Genomic DNA, 18,076 nt, shown 5'->3' with positions numbered 1-18,076 from the left:
AAGGGTTCAAGTCCCTCTATCCCCAATAAAATGCCTATTTTACTCCCTAAGCATTTATCCTATTTTTTTATGTTCAAAATTAGATATGTTTTTCACTTACTCTACTCTTTCACAAATAGATCTGGCAAAAAATGGATTATGTTACAGTTGAGATTTATTGCAAATGGCCATTTCAATTGACCTTTGGGATGCACCTGCCCAGAACAATTTCTTGTTGGCTGAACCCTTCTAAAGCCAGAACAATTTCTTGTTGGCTGAACCCTTCTAAAGCCAGAACAATTTCCTACTGGCCGCAAGTAACTCTAGCTCAGAGAGAGAGAAAGGGGAGAGAGGGGCAGATGAGCTTCCTTTCTCTTTCGTAACTTTTCTACTAGCTCTGTTCACCTTTGTGATTTGTTCCTCGCCGAGAAGACAAAGAATGAATAGATTTGAGTAAGAAATCATAGGTGACAAAGAACGAAGAGATTGTTATTCCTCGATTACAAAAAAATCGATTGAAGACGAAGAATGAAGAGATTGAGCAAGAAATCAAATAAAAATGAAAACTTACCTAAAGTGGCATATTGCATACCTCTTATTTCTTTGTTTAGACTTGGGGAAGATCCAACTCAGTCAACTTCTCATCGCCATCACTGATTTTCTTTCCATTTTATTCCGATTTTATCACTGATTCCATGAAATCGAAACTGAATATAGAAAGTCGACAGTCGAGATCGAGCCCGAAGAGGAAGAGGCGAAATTGTCAAAGACAGATTGTTCTTCCTTGATTACAAAAAAATCGATTGAAGACGAAAAATGAAGAGATTGAGCAAGAAATCGAATAAAAACAAAAACTTACCTAAAGTGGCATATTGCATACCTCTTATTTCTTTGTTTTGACTTGGGGAAGATCCAACTCAGTCAACTTCTCATCGCCATCACTGATTTTTTTCCCATTTCATTCCGGTTTTACCACTGATTCCATGAAATCAAAACTAAATATAGAAAGTCGACAGTCAAGATCGAGCCCGAAGAGGAAAAGGCAAAATTGTCGAAGACAGAAAGCCTTATTCATTTCCCTGAAAATTGAAATTGTTTGTTAAGTAACAAGCCTGTTCGCAAGGTATTGAACCAAACCGTGGTTCACTCAAGTTCAGCTCGTTTACTTAAACGATCCCAAACCTGAACTTGAATACGGTTCTAGTTCGGGTTTTATGGAGCCGAACCAAGTCGGAACCAAGCTGAGCTCGAGCCACTTGCGAACCGGCTCGGTTCAATACTACCTCTAGTTCCTACACTGTCAATCACGAGTTTCCCGCGCTCGTGAGACCTAATTCCGTTAAGAACACATCGGGCCTGGGCTTTTTCTTCGAGCTACCAAACCCCATCCGCCCATGGACTTGAACGTTTCTAGAACCTAGGTCCAGCTTCGATCGTACGGTAAGTACATAGGTGGGCCCACGATTCAACCAAAGGCTTTAATTATTGAAGGAGACTCGTGGCACTCGTCCCCATCGACGTACATTATTGAATCTCGAAAAGCCGAAAGTGATGATGATACACGTACGTGCTGTGCATGCAATCAGCTCGACGTGATTGAATTGATTCCAGTATTTTTTTAAAAAAAATATGCAAGGGGTCCACCGCCCACCGCGCGCACACTGTGTCACGCATGGACAAAGGGGACGCCCATGTGGTACGAGTTTCAGGGCACTCAGACCCGGATAATTATTAGACAGTAGGAAAAGGATAGACAGGATCCGACTCGGACGGTCAATTGACCTCAAAGTGATAGGGCTTCTGTGTTTAAAGCCTTCGGTGTTCTCTCTCATGAAGACAAAAGGAAAGAGGCGGCCCTATGCCTGAACTTGTGGACGAGAAGTTCGGGGTCGATTAAGTTGTCCCCACCATGATTTCCATCCAGTCTCATCTATCTCATTATATCTGACGAAACGTTCTCTCAGTCCAGACTAGATGGGAAACGGAGGTGGTGAAAGAGGCGAAGAAGGGAAGACAACCTTGAGAAAAACAAGTCTTGGCTGTCTTAGGTACCTTTTACATTGATTTCTCTATTCTGTAATTGGGGACCAGAACTGTATGCTCCGTGGTGGCAGATGCCGATCCTCGAACCCTTTCTCTTCCTGCATTTATTTTCCTTTGATTTTGTTCAGACAGCTTAGCGAATGGAAGGAGGGGGAGAAGATGACAGATGATAAGAATCATCGTAAAATGAAGGTTCGCCTGTTGGGAATTCAATTCAACTGAAACATGAAGGTATGGGTTATGAACTGGAGAATCTAAATCCAGGCCTGTAGACAAAAGACTAATGAATACAGGAAGCAAGCAAAAGGCTGAAGAGATGGGGAGTGAAAGGGCGTGGTCCGTGTCCGGCCAACTGCCGACACCATCAGCCGATTGACAACTCGGGTCCACTGGAAACCCATTTGTGGTGGGCCTGAAGAAAGAAGGACCCTTTACAGATGGAGGAGTGACAGAGCACACATCCCTTGCATTCTTCATCAATGCTGGGCGGAATGGGGACTGTCAGGTGACTTCACCTATTATTGGGCCCACAGCGCACCGGCTCTTTCCTAAATAAAATAACCCAAAAATAAAAATAAGGTTATTGTTACATAGACGGAGAGAGCTAAGGTCTTGTTTTTAAAGCCTGCAGTTGGAAGCTTGATATATGGGTTTCTGCAAGTAGAGTCCAGTTAATGGATGCCAGGGGACCCGTACTGGATTAGTTTAAGGCCCATCAAGCGGAGCCTATGCTATTTCACGCCCAGACCGCTAAACACTATCTCAACTGTTCGATCACAATAAGATGGCTAAGATAGCCGTAATTTTAAAATCAACTAATAGTTTAATTTCAAATTTCATCTTTATAAAATTTGTAGTTAATCTTTAGATTCATTGAAATATGTCAGAAAACGGGAGAGTTTGGAACTTAAAAAAATTCTTCCATATTTGAGCCGATCGTGTCTTCATCTTTCTTTTTCTTTCCTTCTCCCGTACTCTTGTGTAACTAGTGCGGTGTTTTCCTCTGACAGAGTGCAGCAATCAAGTCTATTAATGGTTGGAGACGACGACACTTTAGCTGATGTTATATCCAAAGTTGGTCAATTTAATGTTTCATGTATCCACATTTGAAAGTCCACACAGGACCAGACCCTCCCGCCGCTTAGTAAAAGGCTGAAACGCTGCAAACGACTGCATCAGTTTCTTTCTATTTTCCTGTCAATTAATTACCAAACAGGTTTAGTCATCCGGGTTGCAGAAAAGATATTAAGAGCAAGAAGGGAGGTTTCATGTCGGGTCTTATAAAGTGTTGACCTGATGCATGCTCCAGGCCTGTCGACACTCCATTACGGATGGAAAAGATTTTTTCTTCACCCCCACCATCATGACATGCTCTGCGAATAAGTGGAGCCCCAATCTAATTTCTTATCCCTAAGAATGAAACTGGAAGTGGATTAAATTAAAAGCAGATTAGAGTTAATGTCTTATAGACTTTTAACTGTTCCCGATTCATAGTATTTTTTTTTTTTAATAATAAATAATATAGTCATCATTTTACAACAAGGAAAAAACACTTCCCAGTTCTTCGTTTCCCAACGAAAACGTTTATGCGTTTGTCGAAAGAGAAAAAACACAGGAATTTTCCTTCCCTAAAGTCTTCTTAAACGGTCCGTCATCCTCCCCCGGCTTCTCTAGCACGCGGCGGAAGGCTGGCGTGGGTGGAAGATGTGTGAGTGCGGCGACGATTGGGAAGCCGGTCCGTTGTCGAAGCCGTTAGCTGCGGGCGTGGCCGTCACCCGCTCACATCGCGGACACATACTGAGAGTGGACGCCGGCATTGGCTCGCGCGTGTAGGGAGAGATCACCGTCGGTGGCGCCACCCTCAACGACCGTAGCTGCTCCACCTCTCGCAGCAGTCTCCTGTTCTCCTCTGTCAGCGATCCGAAGCACCGCTTCAGATACTCGCACTCCATCTCCGTCTGCTTCAGCTTCGTCCTGCTCCCCCAACAACAAACATTAGCTTCATCTTACAAGATGTTTCCGTCTGTTTTTTCTTCTCAGGATTTTCATGCTTTGTCATTTAGTTCCATTAGACGTAATTTTAATTTCTTCTTCTTGATTTTGTTCGGACGAAATATGATTAGACAGCCTGAACTGGACAGTCACGTGCATTGTCACCGGAAAAAAGCATCGCCCGGAGACGCAGAGCCCAAGATTTTCCATATGTAGGAATCAAGAAGATCTCCGAGACTGATTTGGTGGGTCCATTTATAGGGCCTATTTGGATGCTTATCCGTTATCACTGCCGACTGCCGTTGTATTTGACATGGGAATAGCTAATTAGATATCTGAAAACGTCACAAAAGAAATACGCCACGTGAAGTGTGTAGATTCGATGTGTGACACGTACCTCGCTCTACGGTTTTGAAACCAGACTTCCACTTGGCGTGGCTTCAGCTTTAACTGCGAGGCCAAGGCCTCCTTTTGCCGCTGCAGACCCAACAGATACGTGGAAGGAGAATATTAGTTTAAAAAATTACAATAAACTTTTGTTTGCTGAGATGAGAGAAGTCAGATCTGAGAAGAAATCTCACATGGTTAAGGGTTTGATTTTCTCGAAAACTCTCTTCGAGCAATCTGGACTGTTCCCTGGTGAGCCGGAGCTTCTTACGAGGCGGACCATTGTCGTCGTCTTCGTCGCCGATCCCGAAAAGAGATTCTTCACCGCCGGAGGGCAGCTGATTGATGTCAAAGTTCTTCATGCAAGGACCACCGTCTTCAAAATCAAAATCCACGACAGCAGAGCGTTAGGTGTGTATGGAAAATTCTTAGCAAGTCAAACGCTGATATACGATGGAAGAGACATGATGACTCCAGGAAGCGGAAGAAAAAAGTGTTCGATACCTGATAGACATGCTATGGCAGAAAATCTCCGAAACGGAGGAGCTGCATGCTCATGCAAAGAGATTTAAAAACTAATTTCACATTTGGAAAACCTTCGGATTGTTAAAATGGATCAAGTAGAGAATAAAAAGAACAATCAAACGATGATTGATGAAGAAGGAAAAGGCAAAATGCAAAAAAAATGCGTATAAAAGGAGCGAAAATCTGACTTCCATGTGCCGAAAGGGAAATCATTAGAACGTGATAAAGAAGAAAAACAAACATAAAGCAATCGGCTTTTTATCATCATAATCTATTTCAGAGGAGAAGTAAAGAAGAAGGTAAAATAATCAGAACAGAGATTGAAAACGAAGACGTCAACGATGTCTAAGAAAAATAAAGAAACAAGAACAAGAGAAAAAAAAAAAATACAACTTACCAGACGAATGAGGAGAAGAGGAGGAGACATATCCCGGCACGGCCATCGTTAACTCCAGAGAGGAAACATTTGGGGAAGAAGGCAAATCCGCCATTAAAGCTGCAAAGAGAAAAAGGAAAGAAGCGAGAGAAAGGAGAAGCGGAGGGGGGGGGGTGAAAAGGTGAGAAAGCGTGAAATAAATACGTGTAAGACGGGGTGAGGTTCCCTAGGGTTTTGACTAGGGTCATCATGTCAAAAGGTTTGACCGGTGGATCACTGACACGTGTCACATGAATGGATGGGTGTAGGAAAAACGCCGGCAGGTTTTCTGTTTAGTCGATGCGGAGTCGCCTTGTCGGCTTGCAGGTCGGCTCACGAAATGATTGGCAAAAACCACATACGCCTGTATCTCGTCCTAACTTTCCTATGTGAAATGAAAAATGTAAAAATTACCCTTCTTGCACGTATTTTATCTTTTTAGCGGTTTAAGTATCAAATGATGTACGTTTTTGGTTACTTTTGTTTTTAATGTTATTATGGTGATATAATGAAGCATATCTACTCTTAAAGGAACGGTTCTTTTCAGTATCATTCACTGGTTCGTATGCGGTACGAGTGTACCCTTTTTAGGCGTGTGAAGTGTGAGTTGACATATTACTTTAATTTAATTTATTGTTTGGCTAATGTAAATAATTTGTTTGCTTTACGTGACAACTCCTGAGAGGTTCGGGAAGCAAGTGTGCCCCACCTCGAATTTAAGTAGGGAGCATGGGTGGCCCACATGCTTCTTATCAGGTGACGTATCACTTCCTTTTCATCTACGTGGTTAGATTGTCGTCCAAATGAGATCCACGTCGACCCTGGTTACGCGTGAGGCTGTCTCGTTGAAATTTGGAATCGTCAATCGGTCCAAAAATCAGACAAGCCCCGCACCAATTCGGGTCCGCTGGAACAGACGCCGCGCGCACGTGCCGTGCACGCCTGAAAGAGATGGGCGAGGGGGATGAAGCAACGCGGCCGCCGGTCCCCGCCACTAATTTATACTTTTCTTACCCGTCTGGATGGTCGTCCCTGTAACTCAAATGACAAACCCTATTTTCCGTGTTTTTTCCTCGTTGAAACTTGAAACTAGCTTTGTTTTTCAGATCATTTTACAGTTGGCACTGAGTTGATAGAATGCCTGTGGAGCGTTGTACTTGGTTTTGTACAATCAAGCGAGGGTGCGTGCAGAAAGCGCAGTGAGTGGTGACTATCTCTCATTATCTTTCAGTGCTTTCGCCCTATTCCGAGATGAATGAAGGGGCGGATTCTTGTACGCGGCTCTGCTTGTTCCTTGGGGGGAAGCTTGCTAAGAATCAGAGGACAGTAAATTATCTATGGCAGACGGACGACGACCTCCGCGGCAACAATTCGCCCACGCGCAGAACGCAGATCCAGCTCAGACGGTATTGACTAGAAGTAAGAAAATGTTGGGGAACATGACTTCGCCTGCGCACGGTCTGTGTTGGGAAAAGGAATGCAATAAAAGATGATTTGTACAAGGATGGCGACAAAAATATCAAATCTGTTCGACGAAATGCCGAAGAGGGGAAATAAGCGTGGCTCAGTCCATCCACAAGTTTTTTATCTGTTCTTTCTTTGAAACATGTCCGGTAATCTTTGGTGCTCGACCCACTTTTTGGTCGCGTGAAACGTGGAGATTTTAATTGGGCAACTGCATCATTGCCTTACATTTTCTCCACTCTGCAGATTTTGCGTAGCTGATGGATTTGGTTTAGGTGAGTAACTGGTGATTGATTACCTTTGCCTTGTCTAACTGCTATGGTCTACATGTCTCACGTAAGGGGTTCAGAAAAAGCACCTTTGCCTTTTCCTTTTGCTCCCACTACGAAGAAGAAGTTCAACTGACTTCTGCTGTAGCGGAGAGACAGAGAAAGCTCTCACCAATGCGCCCCTTTCCATTTTGTTGTTTAAACTGGACTGCCTTCTTCCATCGGGAGATTAAAGTTCTGAGAGAGTTGATTCGTTATCACCTTAATTTTGGTCTGTCATATCCTGCAACTGAGGACAAACGGGCATTGGTTGAAATTATTATCCATTTAATTGTTTTCATTACAGGGGAGATATTGTTTACGTTCAGACAAAACGACAAAAAAGTATTCGTGCTTTGATGCTTACACAATTAAAGAAAAGCTCAGGGATTAGTTGGACACTGGCATCGCCATGGTTGAGGGTTTCGGCCTCTGCGGGGAGCAGAAGAACTGAGGAAGCGTAATTACTTTGCGTCCGTGAGGCGATAACGACGATTTCTTTTCGGCACAAAGTCCGAGATGTTGACTCTTGAAGGTGAAGGAGAGACAGAAGGAAGAAAAAAATGGTAAGCTTGTCCGTTCTGTTTCATTATTGTCCACCGCATGAGGTTTCTGAAGAAGACAAACGCATCCGTCCGGCAGAAAAATCATTTCACAAGCGCCCTGTCCTCTGTGTTTCGACCAGCTCAGCCTGTCTTCCCCCTCAGTCGATGCATACATCATCCATTCACATTTCACAGTCTCACATTTGTCGCTTTCACCAACCGTGGATCCCCGAGAGCTAAATGATTAAGAGGGCGACCAAATTGTGGAATTGCATCCTTCTTTTCAAGTACTCCGAAACCATCCGTGCTTCTTCAGACCAAACTGGCTACAGCCGCAACTGCAAGGGGTAGAACATAAAGAAAGATATAATAGCTCAAATACCGAATAACATCCTTTGATGGTGATTTTGGATTTCGGAAGGCTCCGTCTGCTTGCACGGAAAAGAGAACAGTTTCTGCTAGTTTTTCACGGTCACTTGCAACCAGGAAGATGTCAAAAGACGAAACAACCCACGCTCTATATACGCTTCAGTCAGAAATTCAGATAGTCAGATTCACACAAGGATGAGATACAAACCACAAACTGGAAGATGGGGATATATTTACTATATTCACATACAATTCTAAGCACATTCCTTGAAGGATCAAAGAAACACGGTCGATTAGACGCAGCTCGGTCAGCGGCGCTTACTTGCCGGCTCCTTCATCGCGTTGAAGTAAACTGTGGCAACCGGAAGTCCAAGTCCATGTTCTTCAGCGAATTCCCGGGTCTTGAAGTTGGCGCGGCTGGTCGGCCCCTCCATAGGTGGGCTGGCTGTCTTCTGTTGAAAGAGAACAAAGATGTAGCGATGGATTCCCACCGGTGGCTGCGGGCCCATGTAGGGAAGAATCTCCTTTCCTGCATTTCATCAAGTCATGTTTAAGCACTACAGCCCAATTCGAACATCAGGCCCAGTAAGCACACTTATTGCCACCTGGCGCGATTGTAGCGCATAACGAGGCAACCAAGAGGTACACGTGGCATGCAACAGACAAACCAAGTCATACAGCACGTGTGTGTCATTGGGATTCCGTTACGTAATTCCAGGGGCATATTGGGAAATCAACGATGTGAGAGTCGCCGGAAGGGAGAGGGACTCCCGGCGGCCGCAGTGGCGGTCGGGTGGACAACTATGACTTTTTAAAGCTTGTGTTACAAACTGATATTTTGGTTAACAACCACGGTACGCTGCTTCAAAATTCTTCGGCAACTTCTAGAAATTGATTTAGAAAAAATGAAGAGAAAGCTCTATAGACGAGGAGAAGTTGATTTTACCTTGTGAAGGATCAGATCCTCCTGGAATGTCCAACACGATCCTGCACAAGACAAAGCCAGAACGAAGTAAACAAACAGTAACAGATAGAATATAAAAAATGTCATCTTTTTTGTTCCTAAATATCGTCAATCGCAGAGACACGAAGCAGAGGCAGATCTAGCTTCTTGCTTGCATTAGTTGTCCTCCTCGCGGAAAGATTTTGCTAGTCAGCGGGGGGGAGGTGTTCTAACTGGTAACGTCTAAGCGCTAGCATCATCGTCACAACCTCGAAACTATCGCAGCAATCGAGACTACTCACTACTCCAGCAAAACCTAGTTAAAGCGCACTGAGTTCTTCTGATTGGATTCAAAAGTATAGAGATGGAATTGTGATGAGGAGGAGCTTGAATGTTGAAGAGATTAAGAGAGTACCAATGGACCCATTCCCGCAGTGTCGGTTCGCTGGGACTTGGAGCATCCGGATCCGTCATCACCTACGCATTTGAAGATGTATTAATCAGTACTACAAAATCATGCAAATATTTTTTCTTTTTGTTGGAGAAGATGAAGAGGCGCAGTAACCGGTAGGCGCTGACCAGAGTGAAGAGATCGGAGGATTTGCCGGAGATCTGTACGGTGGGAGGATGAGCGGTGGAAGAAGGCTTTATGTCGCAGCCGTTGGTGATACGCTTTGAGTAGTAAACAGACATGGAGATGGAAGGCACGAATATGTCGATCACGTCGCCAATGACCTTCCCCACCACCAAAGGATCTATTGAGCACGCCATGAAGATGTTGTTGTAAGCAGGCACAGAGGCAAGAGAGAAAACAAAAAGAAGAGGGAAAAACTCATCAAAAACCCTATGGAGGGAAGGAGGGAAGGAGGAAGAAGAGAGGATTCAGTTAATTTCAAATTTTGGGTGGAAATACATGCACCGGAAATGGGTGAATTTTGGCATGCAAGAGACGAGCAGAAGGTTGCACCACGTGTACGTTCCATTTGGGATGTCGATCACCGTCATCCTCCGGCTTGTAGCACGTACTGTATCGTACCGAGATTCTCCTCCCCAGCGATTCTCACTAATTCTCCCCCAAATTTCTGTTAAGATCTTAATTTATAATTAATCTCTAACTCGGATGTGACGAAATTGACGATTGGCTGGGCTAAATGCCCTTGTCTCCATTGTCTTAGTTATATATAAATGTAACGTTATAGTAGGTGTAATGGACCCACCGGACAAGACAAAAGTGATGGCCTAACCACATCGAATGCCTAAGTACAACCCAAAGTGTATATGGTCTGTATCTGCCATCAATGGTTCTCGATGTTGTCCCACAATAATTTTTATTTTTTTTAATTTATAAAGTTTCTATATTTTCAAACTATTGCAAATAATATGCTTAATATATTTATTTATATCAATTAGAATATTTTATTTCAAGCATATTTAAATATTTTTTTATTGGTTTTTATTAAATTAGCATTTTGTACTTGAAACAAGTTTCTCTCCATATAAAATCTTTTGTAACTTTGTAGTAAATACAAATGCTCCAAAGTGATTAAATGTATCAAACAATTAATTTACATAATCTTTTATAATTCCAATTCTTAAGGGAAAAAAGTGAGATTAGAAGACGATTTGGTTCTTAAGTTTAAAACTCAATTACCTAATCAGGTAGTAGTTGTCCTATGTATGAACACAATATTACATAATGATGGCAACATTACTCAATTACCCATAAGGATGACTTATGTAAAATCATATAAATAAATAAATAATATATATATATATATAAAGCAATAAAAGTATTTTAATTAAGGTCATATAACAAAGATACTAACTCTTTCTTTACCCACACATGTTATATGGTAACCAATTGTAAGCATAAAAATTAATCATCAAAATTAGAACCCTAGTCCAATTCGTCTACGTCGATCAACATGTATCAATACTGAAAGAACTTAAGCACCAGTTGACTAATAGTTAAAACATGGAGGTTTAGTCAAACAATAATTGATTTGTAAAAATTAGAGTTTCCATTAAAATCTAACTCGATTATAAAGATCAAAGCCAAAATCAAATTAGAAAATAATACTGCTTAAGTGTTATCTAAGCAAGGGAAGTGATTACATAGGTGACACATGGCCTTATAGAATCCTTCATCTAAGCTACAGAAAAGTAACATATAGGTGACATGTAACATCATAAGCAAGGTCCACCTAAAGCATCATAAGAAAGGTCACCTTTAAAGTGAAGATATAACACTATTTCGAAAGGATAAAATGAACTGTCATACTCTCACGGAAAAAAGGGAAGAACCTGACCACATGCTTATCCCTATGCATGTGTATTACTTTGAAATCTTGTAACTCTATGAACTTGTACGAGAGTAGTGTCCTATCAAATAACGGTTATCATCCACGTGTCCATACCACATGTCTAGGCACTACTTGTCATTAGGTGCCAACCGGACCGCCTTACCACACACTATTGTTATTTGCCTTAAAAAACAATGACTTGTCATTGGCCTTTTTGAGTAACCAGTCCTAGGCTAATGTTTCAAAGGGTGGGGCGTTCCTCTTGTGCATGCATGCTACTCAGCTATGTGTACTGCCTTTGGTCCACTACCACCCTAACGGCCCACACTAAATGGAAGTTATGCCAAGCTACAGATTTATGTCAGACGTGAAGCTTTAATAGGCTTCTCAATGTTCAAATCATCAGCATCCACAGACAGGGTCCCACTCTTAAGTGTCTTCGGATACATGTAATGGATGGCAACAGCCAAGATGAATATAATTTCCTTGGCTTTCCAGTGACGAACGCTAGGAGAGGCGGTCAAAACTGCTTTTATAAAATGTAATCAAACTAGATCAACAACTTCTACGAGCCTGCGCACCGTCACTGTCAAAGAAAAAACAATGGTTTATAAACCAAAAGCCGCATCAAAAGAAAGTAAGACTCTCCTTAGCTGGAAACGATGAATATGAAGAAAAGCTCTTCACGTCAGTTGCCATGTCTCTCAATCTACAATGTGTTTCACAAAAGAAGTGACTCGAGAGGTTGTCGCATGCTGATCTCTGCTTTCAGTTTTGGAAAGCTCTCCAGATCGCTGGAAGTGCTCAAAATTTTCCGCAGATTGCATTTCAGGATAAGCCACTTTGTTCCTCCTGAACTTTCTAAAATACTTAGTCAAAGAGACCCAAGCACAAGCTCGTTACTGTTTTCTATTTTGTGGATGTTCTGCAATACCAATTCGATCTTAATGCATTCGTAGAATAATACAACACAGGAAATCGTAAATTTAAAATTTGAAGTTGGGCAACTCATCAAGTCTACCAGATGAAAATCATGGATACTCATTATAAGAAAAATAAAAGAGAGGCGATCGTTACCAAGGCAGCCATATGAGCTTCTTGCAGAATAATGCCATCAATCTTCAATCTAGCTATAGGAAATTCTGGAAGGTGTCCAGACTGCTTCTTGCTAAGCAAGTTTCCTGGCCCACGATGAAGAAGATCAAAGTTTGCCATGTAGAAACCATCAGATGACTCCTCAAGAACTTTCAACCGGTCTAGAGCCCCAGCAGTAGCTGTTACAAAGATGCAAATAGATTTTCTTGTTCCGCGTCCAACTCTTCCTCTAAGCTGATGCAGTTGAGCTATTCCCAACCTCTCTGCATTCATGACAACCATCATAGAAGCATCTGGAATATCCACTCCTATCTCAATCACCTGTGTTGAGAGCAGTATATTGGTATCTCCACACCGAAATTTTCACAAAGCTTCATCCTTCACTTCACTCTTCATGCGGCCATTGAGGAGCCCGCATTGGTATCCCTCAAATTAAGCAGATATTGATAAAAAAATCTGTTGTGACTGCATGAAGCTGGGGCAGCTGCTCAGAATAACTGAAGCCAAACAAATATTGCATCACATTTTCACATGAGGAAAGACCCTGATCCCATTGCAAGACGTGACAACTCTGATATGCATATCTAGGGCCTCACATGCCTATTAACTGAATTCTGTGCCACTTCAACCAATTCTAGTTGGAATAAGCAGTTAAATACCAAGGAATGTGTAGCATTCAAAAAGATGATAACATTCATTACATTTCCAAAGGAAGAAGTGTTTCTTGTGTGGTAAAGAAGACCTATATAGGAGTTTGAAACTCTTTAGTCCAATCCACTAAGTAAAACCTCAAATGTCTAAAAATTACCATCACATGTACATGCATTGAAGAAGAACAGAAGAGCCCTACCTTTGGGAGACAGGTTTGAACGTAAAACTCAGTGCCAAGCCATACAACTATGCCACATCAGTAAGAGTTGTATGATAACCAGAAGCAAATTCAAATGGTAACCTAAATGACATATCTTCATTCCAATCCAAATGGGATTCAGGGATGAAGGCCAGTTTGAGAAGCTCAAATTCAAGAACCCATAAGGAAGGTGAAACACAACAAAGGGATTGAACTAAAACTAGTACAACATAACAACCACTACAATGTGACAGAAACACATCTTATATGAGCTTTCCTCCTCAAAAGAAGTAAGAGAGGAATATGGTTTTTGTACATAATCAGATGATGAGAAGAAAATTGTACAACTGAACTGGACATCATCTGCACATCTTTCACTCTTAGTGTCTAGATGGTGCTTTGACCACTTGATATTGTTCTAAATGGAATGGGCACCAAGAGCTTAAAATATTTAAACCATCTTCCTCCAGATTTGGAAATGTGATGGAGAACAGAAATATGAAGTCACCAAAAAAATGATCATTGAGGCAACAAGTAGCAGATATATGGAAAGCATGACACCAATTTTCTACAAAAAGCTTTGAGCACTAACAAGGGGTGAAAAAGAAACAATGATCTTCACCTCATACACCTTTTCCAGGTCAATCTCATTTCCTTCTAAGGTAAAAGTTTCCACTGACACTCTTCCTGGAGGCAAATCTGTTATCTACCAAGTCAAACAATAGACAAAGCCAAAGAAACTGATTAGGAGTCGATAATTAATCATAGCATACTATTTGATTCAAAACTCTATGTGGAGCCAAGCTGCAGGGACCACATGAGATGGCAAGCTTGAATATAAAAAGTATTAATAAATTACTATTGAATTTGATAAAAGAAAAACTGGAATACACCTAGGACGCCCTTGTACCTGAGTTAAGGACATATCTCCATATAAAAGTGTCCTAGGAATAGGTGTTGCGGACATTGCAAGAACATGAGGGGCCATACAGGTTTTATCATCCGGTGAGTGATCCAAACTGGAATCAGACATTCTAAAGCTTGATGAAATAGAATATAGTTGCAAAACTGGAGGCCCCATTCACCTCCATTTCTGTAGGTAATGTGATTTTTTTTTTCTGAATAGCAACATGATGAAAGTTTCATCACTTCATCCAAACATTTTTCTCTCAGGAATCAAACAGGTCAAAATTAAAAGAACGATGAGAAGAAAGCCAAACAGTTATTGCTGCAAGTTACCAATCTTACTGTTAAACTTCCTTCTCTGGATCACACCAAATCGATGCTGCTCATCAACCACAGAGATGCGTAAAGCTGCAAATTTCACTCTCTCAGCTATAAGACTTTGGGTCCCAATGACCATCGCTATATCCCCACATTGAAGGCCCTACAATAGCAATATTGTATCCAGCGTCTTGACATATTTATGAATGGGCATGTAATCAAAAGCAGAGGGAACACAGCCTTACGGATTAGCCGTGATTGCTTGGAAGAGGTTGATCCAGTTAGCAAGGCAGTTGATGGTTTCAAATGGTCTTCCCCAAAATTCTCCAGCATGGAAATGATTAGTTCATAATGCTGGAAAGCAAGTAGTTCAGTAGGAACCATGAAAGCAGCCTACAGGAGGAACCATATAAAAAGAAAAATTCAAAGAAAAGGAAAGAAAGAAAGATGGAGATATATATATTTATATTTGCCAGAGAAGATTTTGCCTGTCAAAATTATATAGAAAAGGAACTTTGTGAACTACCTGAAAACCCGCATCAATAACCTCCATACATGCCAAGAAAGCAACCACAGTCTTTCCACATCCAACATCTCCCTAGAGAGAAGTTTACTAACTGTCGTAATGTGAGAAAAACTTGTTGGCAATCTACATCATTTGCTTTTCTTGATACAGAACTTGGGTCCAGTTCGCTAAACAATACGTTGGCTAACCAATGTAGTAGAATTGACTAATAGAGCCTCCAGATTAAAGATCAGCAGCATACAAATTAAAGGGCTAGACATCAGCTGAGACCATAATTGGAAGACACAAGGACATGACACTCTATATATCGCAACATAAAAGTGTTAAGTTGCTGGGGTTGACAGCTGCTGCTATTTGAGGAGCATTTAGCTAGAAGGAAGTAGTAACAAAGGTTTAGCTCAAAAAAATTTATAGTTCCCAAATCATTTCCAAAATATATCACAACCATTTTCGAAATATATCACAAATATCAGTTTAAGAAGCGAAGAAAATTGGATTTCTTACCGGGGTTTTCTGGTAATCGAAGTTGCTAGCTCCAAGCAAGGCATATTCCTTTCCCAAAGAAAATATATCCTAGATTTATTATCAAAAGTTGGACTGCTGGTGTGTAAGCCTGCAGATACCCCAATAATCCCAAATCACAAGTTTGGAGAATACACAGACCAAGTACCAACAGACAAAGGAAGATACCAAAGGTTAGTTGGGAAACTTATTTATCTCTCTCATACACGACTTGACATCGCCTATGCAGTAAGTGTAGTAAGCCAATTCATGCATTGTCCGAGTGAAAATCATATAAATGTTGTGAATCAAATTCTTCGATACCTAAAGTTCTCCCTTGGGAAAGGACTCATGTTCTTAAGAAACCATCACCTAAGGATTGAAGGTAATACAGATGCTGACTGGGCAGGGAATATTTTAGATAGAAGATCCCCCTCAGGCTATTTTATGTTTGTTGGAGGGAATCTAGTTATCTGGAAAAGTAAGGAACAAAAGGTGGTAGCATTATCAAACACTGAAGCCAAGTTTCGTTGGATGGCTAAGGGTCTTTGTGAGCTTCTCTGGCTTCAGAGATTAATAACCGAAATTCGTTTTGGCCCAAACTGTGAGATGGACCTATTCTGTAATAACAAGGTGGTTATTGATATTTCACATAATCCGGTTTAGCATGATCGGACTAAACATACAGAAGTAGATTGGCACTTCATCAAGTAAAATCTTGAGGCAAAGATAATTCAATTTCCGTTTGTTAAATCTAAAGACTAGTTAGCAAACATACTTGCAAAAGCAGCATGCATCAAGAACTTCTACAACTCACTTGGCAAGTGGGGCATCAGAGATCGATACATACCAACTTGAGGGGGACTGTTGGCATGAGATCTTCCAAAGGAGACTTCTTCCTCTGGAGCTATCTTCTAGATCCATAAAAAACAGAAGAAGAAGTCCTTCGTAACATAAGAGGCAGACCGAGAAAAGCGGGATAAATTAACTATAATTTTGTATATAAATACGGATGTAAAATCGAATGAAATGAAATAGAAAATAAGATTACTGAAAAAGATCTACATCTAGCTCATAAAAAACTGAACTAAAGGTAGTAGAAGTCAAAACCCTAAGGTTATGGTAGAGAAAAAAACAAAAAGATGGAATTTTGTCAACCAGTAATGCACAGACCTCGAGGAACCCTTCTCTAAGAAATAGCAGCATCCCTAACTCGGCTGCTCTGATACTATGAAAAAAGATAAAATTAAACAGTAGAAAGAGAGAAGTTGAAAGAGAGAGGAAGGCAGAAAGATATGAGAAGAGATGGTTCAAAAACTAACTCCTGTTGGGGTCGTGTTTGACCTATCTCTTTTATTAAGTGAATGTGGATCAAATTACAAAAATACTCTTATCCACTTAAAATCACTTAAACCTTTATATCTCCCAATATACATACAAAAATTACAAGAAAATAAAAGTAAAAACTTATGTAATCATGTAGAATACGATAATATAAATTTTCGACATTATGGCCGGTGTAAGAAGATGAAACTACCCCTCAACAGATTTTCTGATAGCTACTTAAATGTCGCCAACGAAATAAAACTCTTCACTATTCAGTAAGACCTTTCCATGAACTTGTGCAAAACTAATGTCTAATTCAATCAACGACATTGTTTCAAAGGAACACAAACAAATCACTCCTTCCTTGACTTCCAAAAATTGAAAGTCACTAAACGCCCTTACAAAATCATAACAAAAAGTGAAACAGAAAAACGCCTCGTCAATCTCCAGCTGCAACGCCAATGAAAAACTAAAATGACAAAAGACAATCCTCCTATCTCTGTAAAATAGAAAATAGCTCTCCCCGTGGGAGATGAAGGGACAGCAGAGAGAAATAAATAAGAGAAAATCGACTAAGCAGCAGCCTAGGTTGTAGGTTCAACTGACCTGTTAATGAAGTACAAATTCGAGCATCCAAACCGGTGAAATGATTCACCGGGAAACGCTCTGAAGACTGAGCTGGAGAACAGTGGAGTGAAACCGATGTGGGTTTTATAGTTGGCACTCGGTAGAAGAGCCCCATAGCCGATAAGGCCATAACGATTGATAACGACGAAATTACCGAGTAACAATCACCAAAATACGCGCTTCAGTCTCTTGCATTGGATTTGACTCTGGTGTACACGATTTCCCTAAATGGAAATCTGTTCCACCGCTTTCCCACTCTATGAAGCATGAAATAAAATTCCTGACATTTTTAAAAAAATTAGGTAAAATTAGTGCTTTATTTAAATATAACAACTAAAATATCTAGTTTAAAGAATGTGATATAACAGTCAACAATGTCTATGGTTTATATTTTATGTTTATCGTAAACATAATATTCAAAATTGAAATATTTTTTAGTATCAAATTGATAAACCACAGTTGGTTTTTGACATGTAGATGTTATTTGAGAGATAAATGCAAAGAATTCCCCTGAAAGGATGGTTTCCAAACTCGGAACAACTCGGCAAGTAGTACATTCAGCTTCTTGAATAATATATATGTATACACTCAAATTAATTACTGAACAAAACAATCAAACGGTTTCCCTTTGGTTTGATATAGAGGTTTAGACTT

The 18,076-nt window shown here is 40.8% G+C and overlaps 2 protein-coding genes and 1 pseudogene across 2 annotated transcripts; all 3 read right to left on the bottom strand.

The window, feature by feature from the left end:
• Positions 1-3,557: 3,557 nt before the first annotated feature.
• LOC137942143 (homeobox-leucine zipper protein HOX3-like) lies at positions 3,558-5,456 on the bottom strand. Its single transcript, XM_068787836.1, has 4 exons — positions 5,324-5,456; positions 4,596-4,777; positions 4,412-4,491; positions 3,558-3,996 (listed from the first exon to the last, which is right to left on the bottom strand). Exons 1-4 carry the CDS (start codon positions 5,415-5,417, stop codon positions 3,693-3,695), a joined length of 660 nt encoding a protein of 219 aa, XP_068643937.1. The 5' UTR covers positions 5,418-5,456; the 3' UTR covers positions 3,558-3,692.
• A 2,879-nt stretch (positions 5,457-8,335) lies between these two features.
• LOC137942146 (protein MOTHER of FT and TFL1) lies at positions 8,336-9,741 on the bottom strand. Its single transcript, XM_068787839.1, has 4 exons — positions 9,550-9,741; positions 9,386-9,447; positions 8,974-9,014; positions 8,336-8,556 (listed from the first exon to the last, which is right to left on the bottom strand). Exons 1-4 carry the CDS (start codon positions 9,739-9,741, stop codon positions 8,336-8,338), a joined length of 516 nt encoding a protein of 171 aa, XP_068643940.1.
• A 1,947-nt stretch (positions 9,742-11,688) lies between these two features.
• LOC137940880 (ATP-dependent DNA helicase homolog RECG, chloroplastic-like) lies at positions 11,689-17,537 on the bottom strand (annotated as a pseudogene).
• Between the last annotated feature and the right edge of the window lie 539 nt (positions 17,538-18,076).

Source organism: Aristolochia californica, unplaced genomic scaffold, assembly GCF_029961685.1.
Source record: "Aristolochia californica isolate CCGP_79_NKW_82.1479 unplaced genomic scaffold, dmAriCali1.0.hap1 SCAF_9, whole genome shotgun sequence".
In the NCBI taxonomy this organism is placed as follows: domain Eukaryota; kingdom Viridiplantae; phylum Streptophyta; class Magnoliopsida; order Piperales; family Aristolochiaceae; genus Aristolochia; species Aristolochia californica.
The sequence above is the reverse complement of the archived record's forward strand: the minus strand, read 5'-3'. Positions and strand labels throughout refer to the sequence as shown.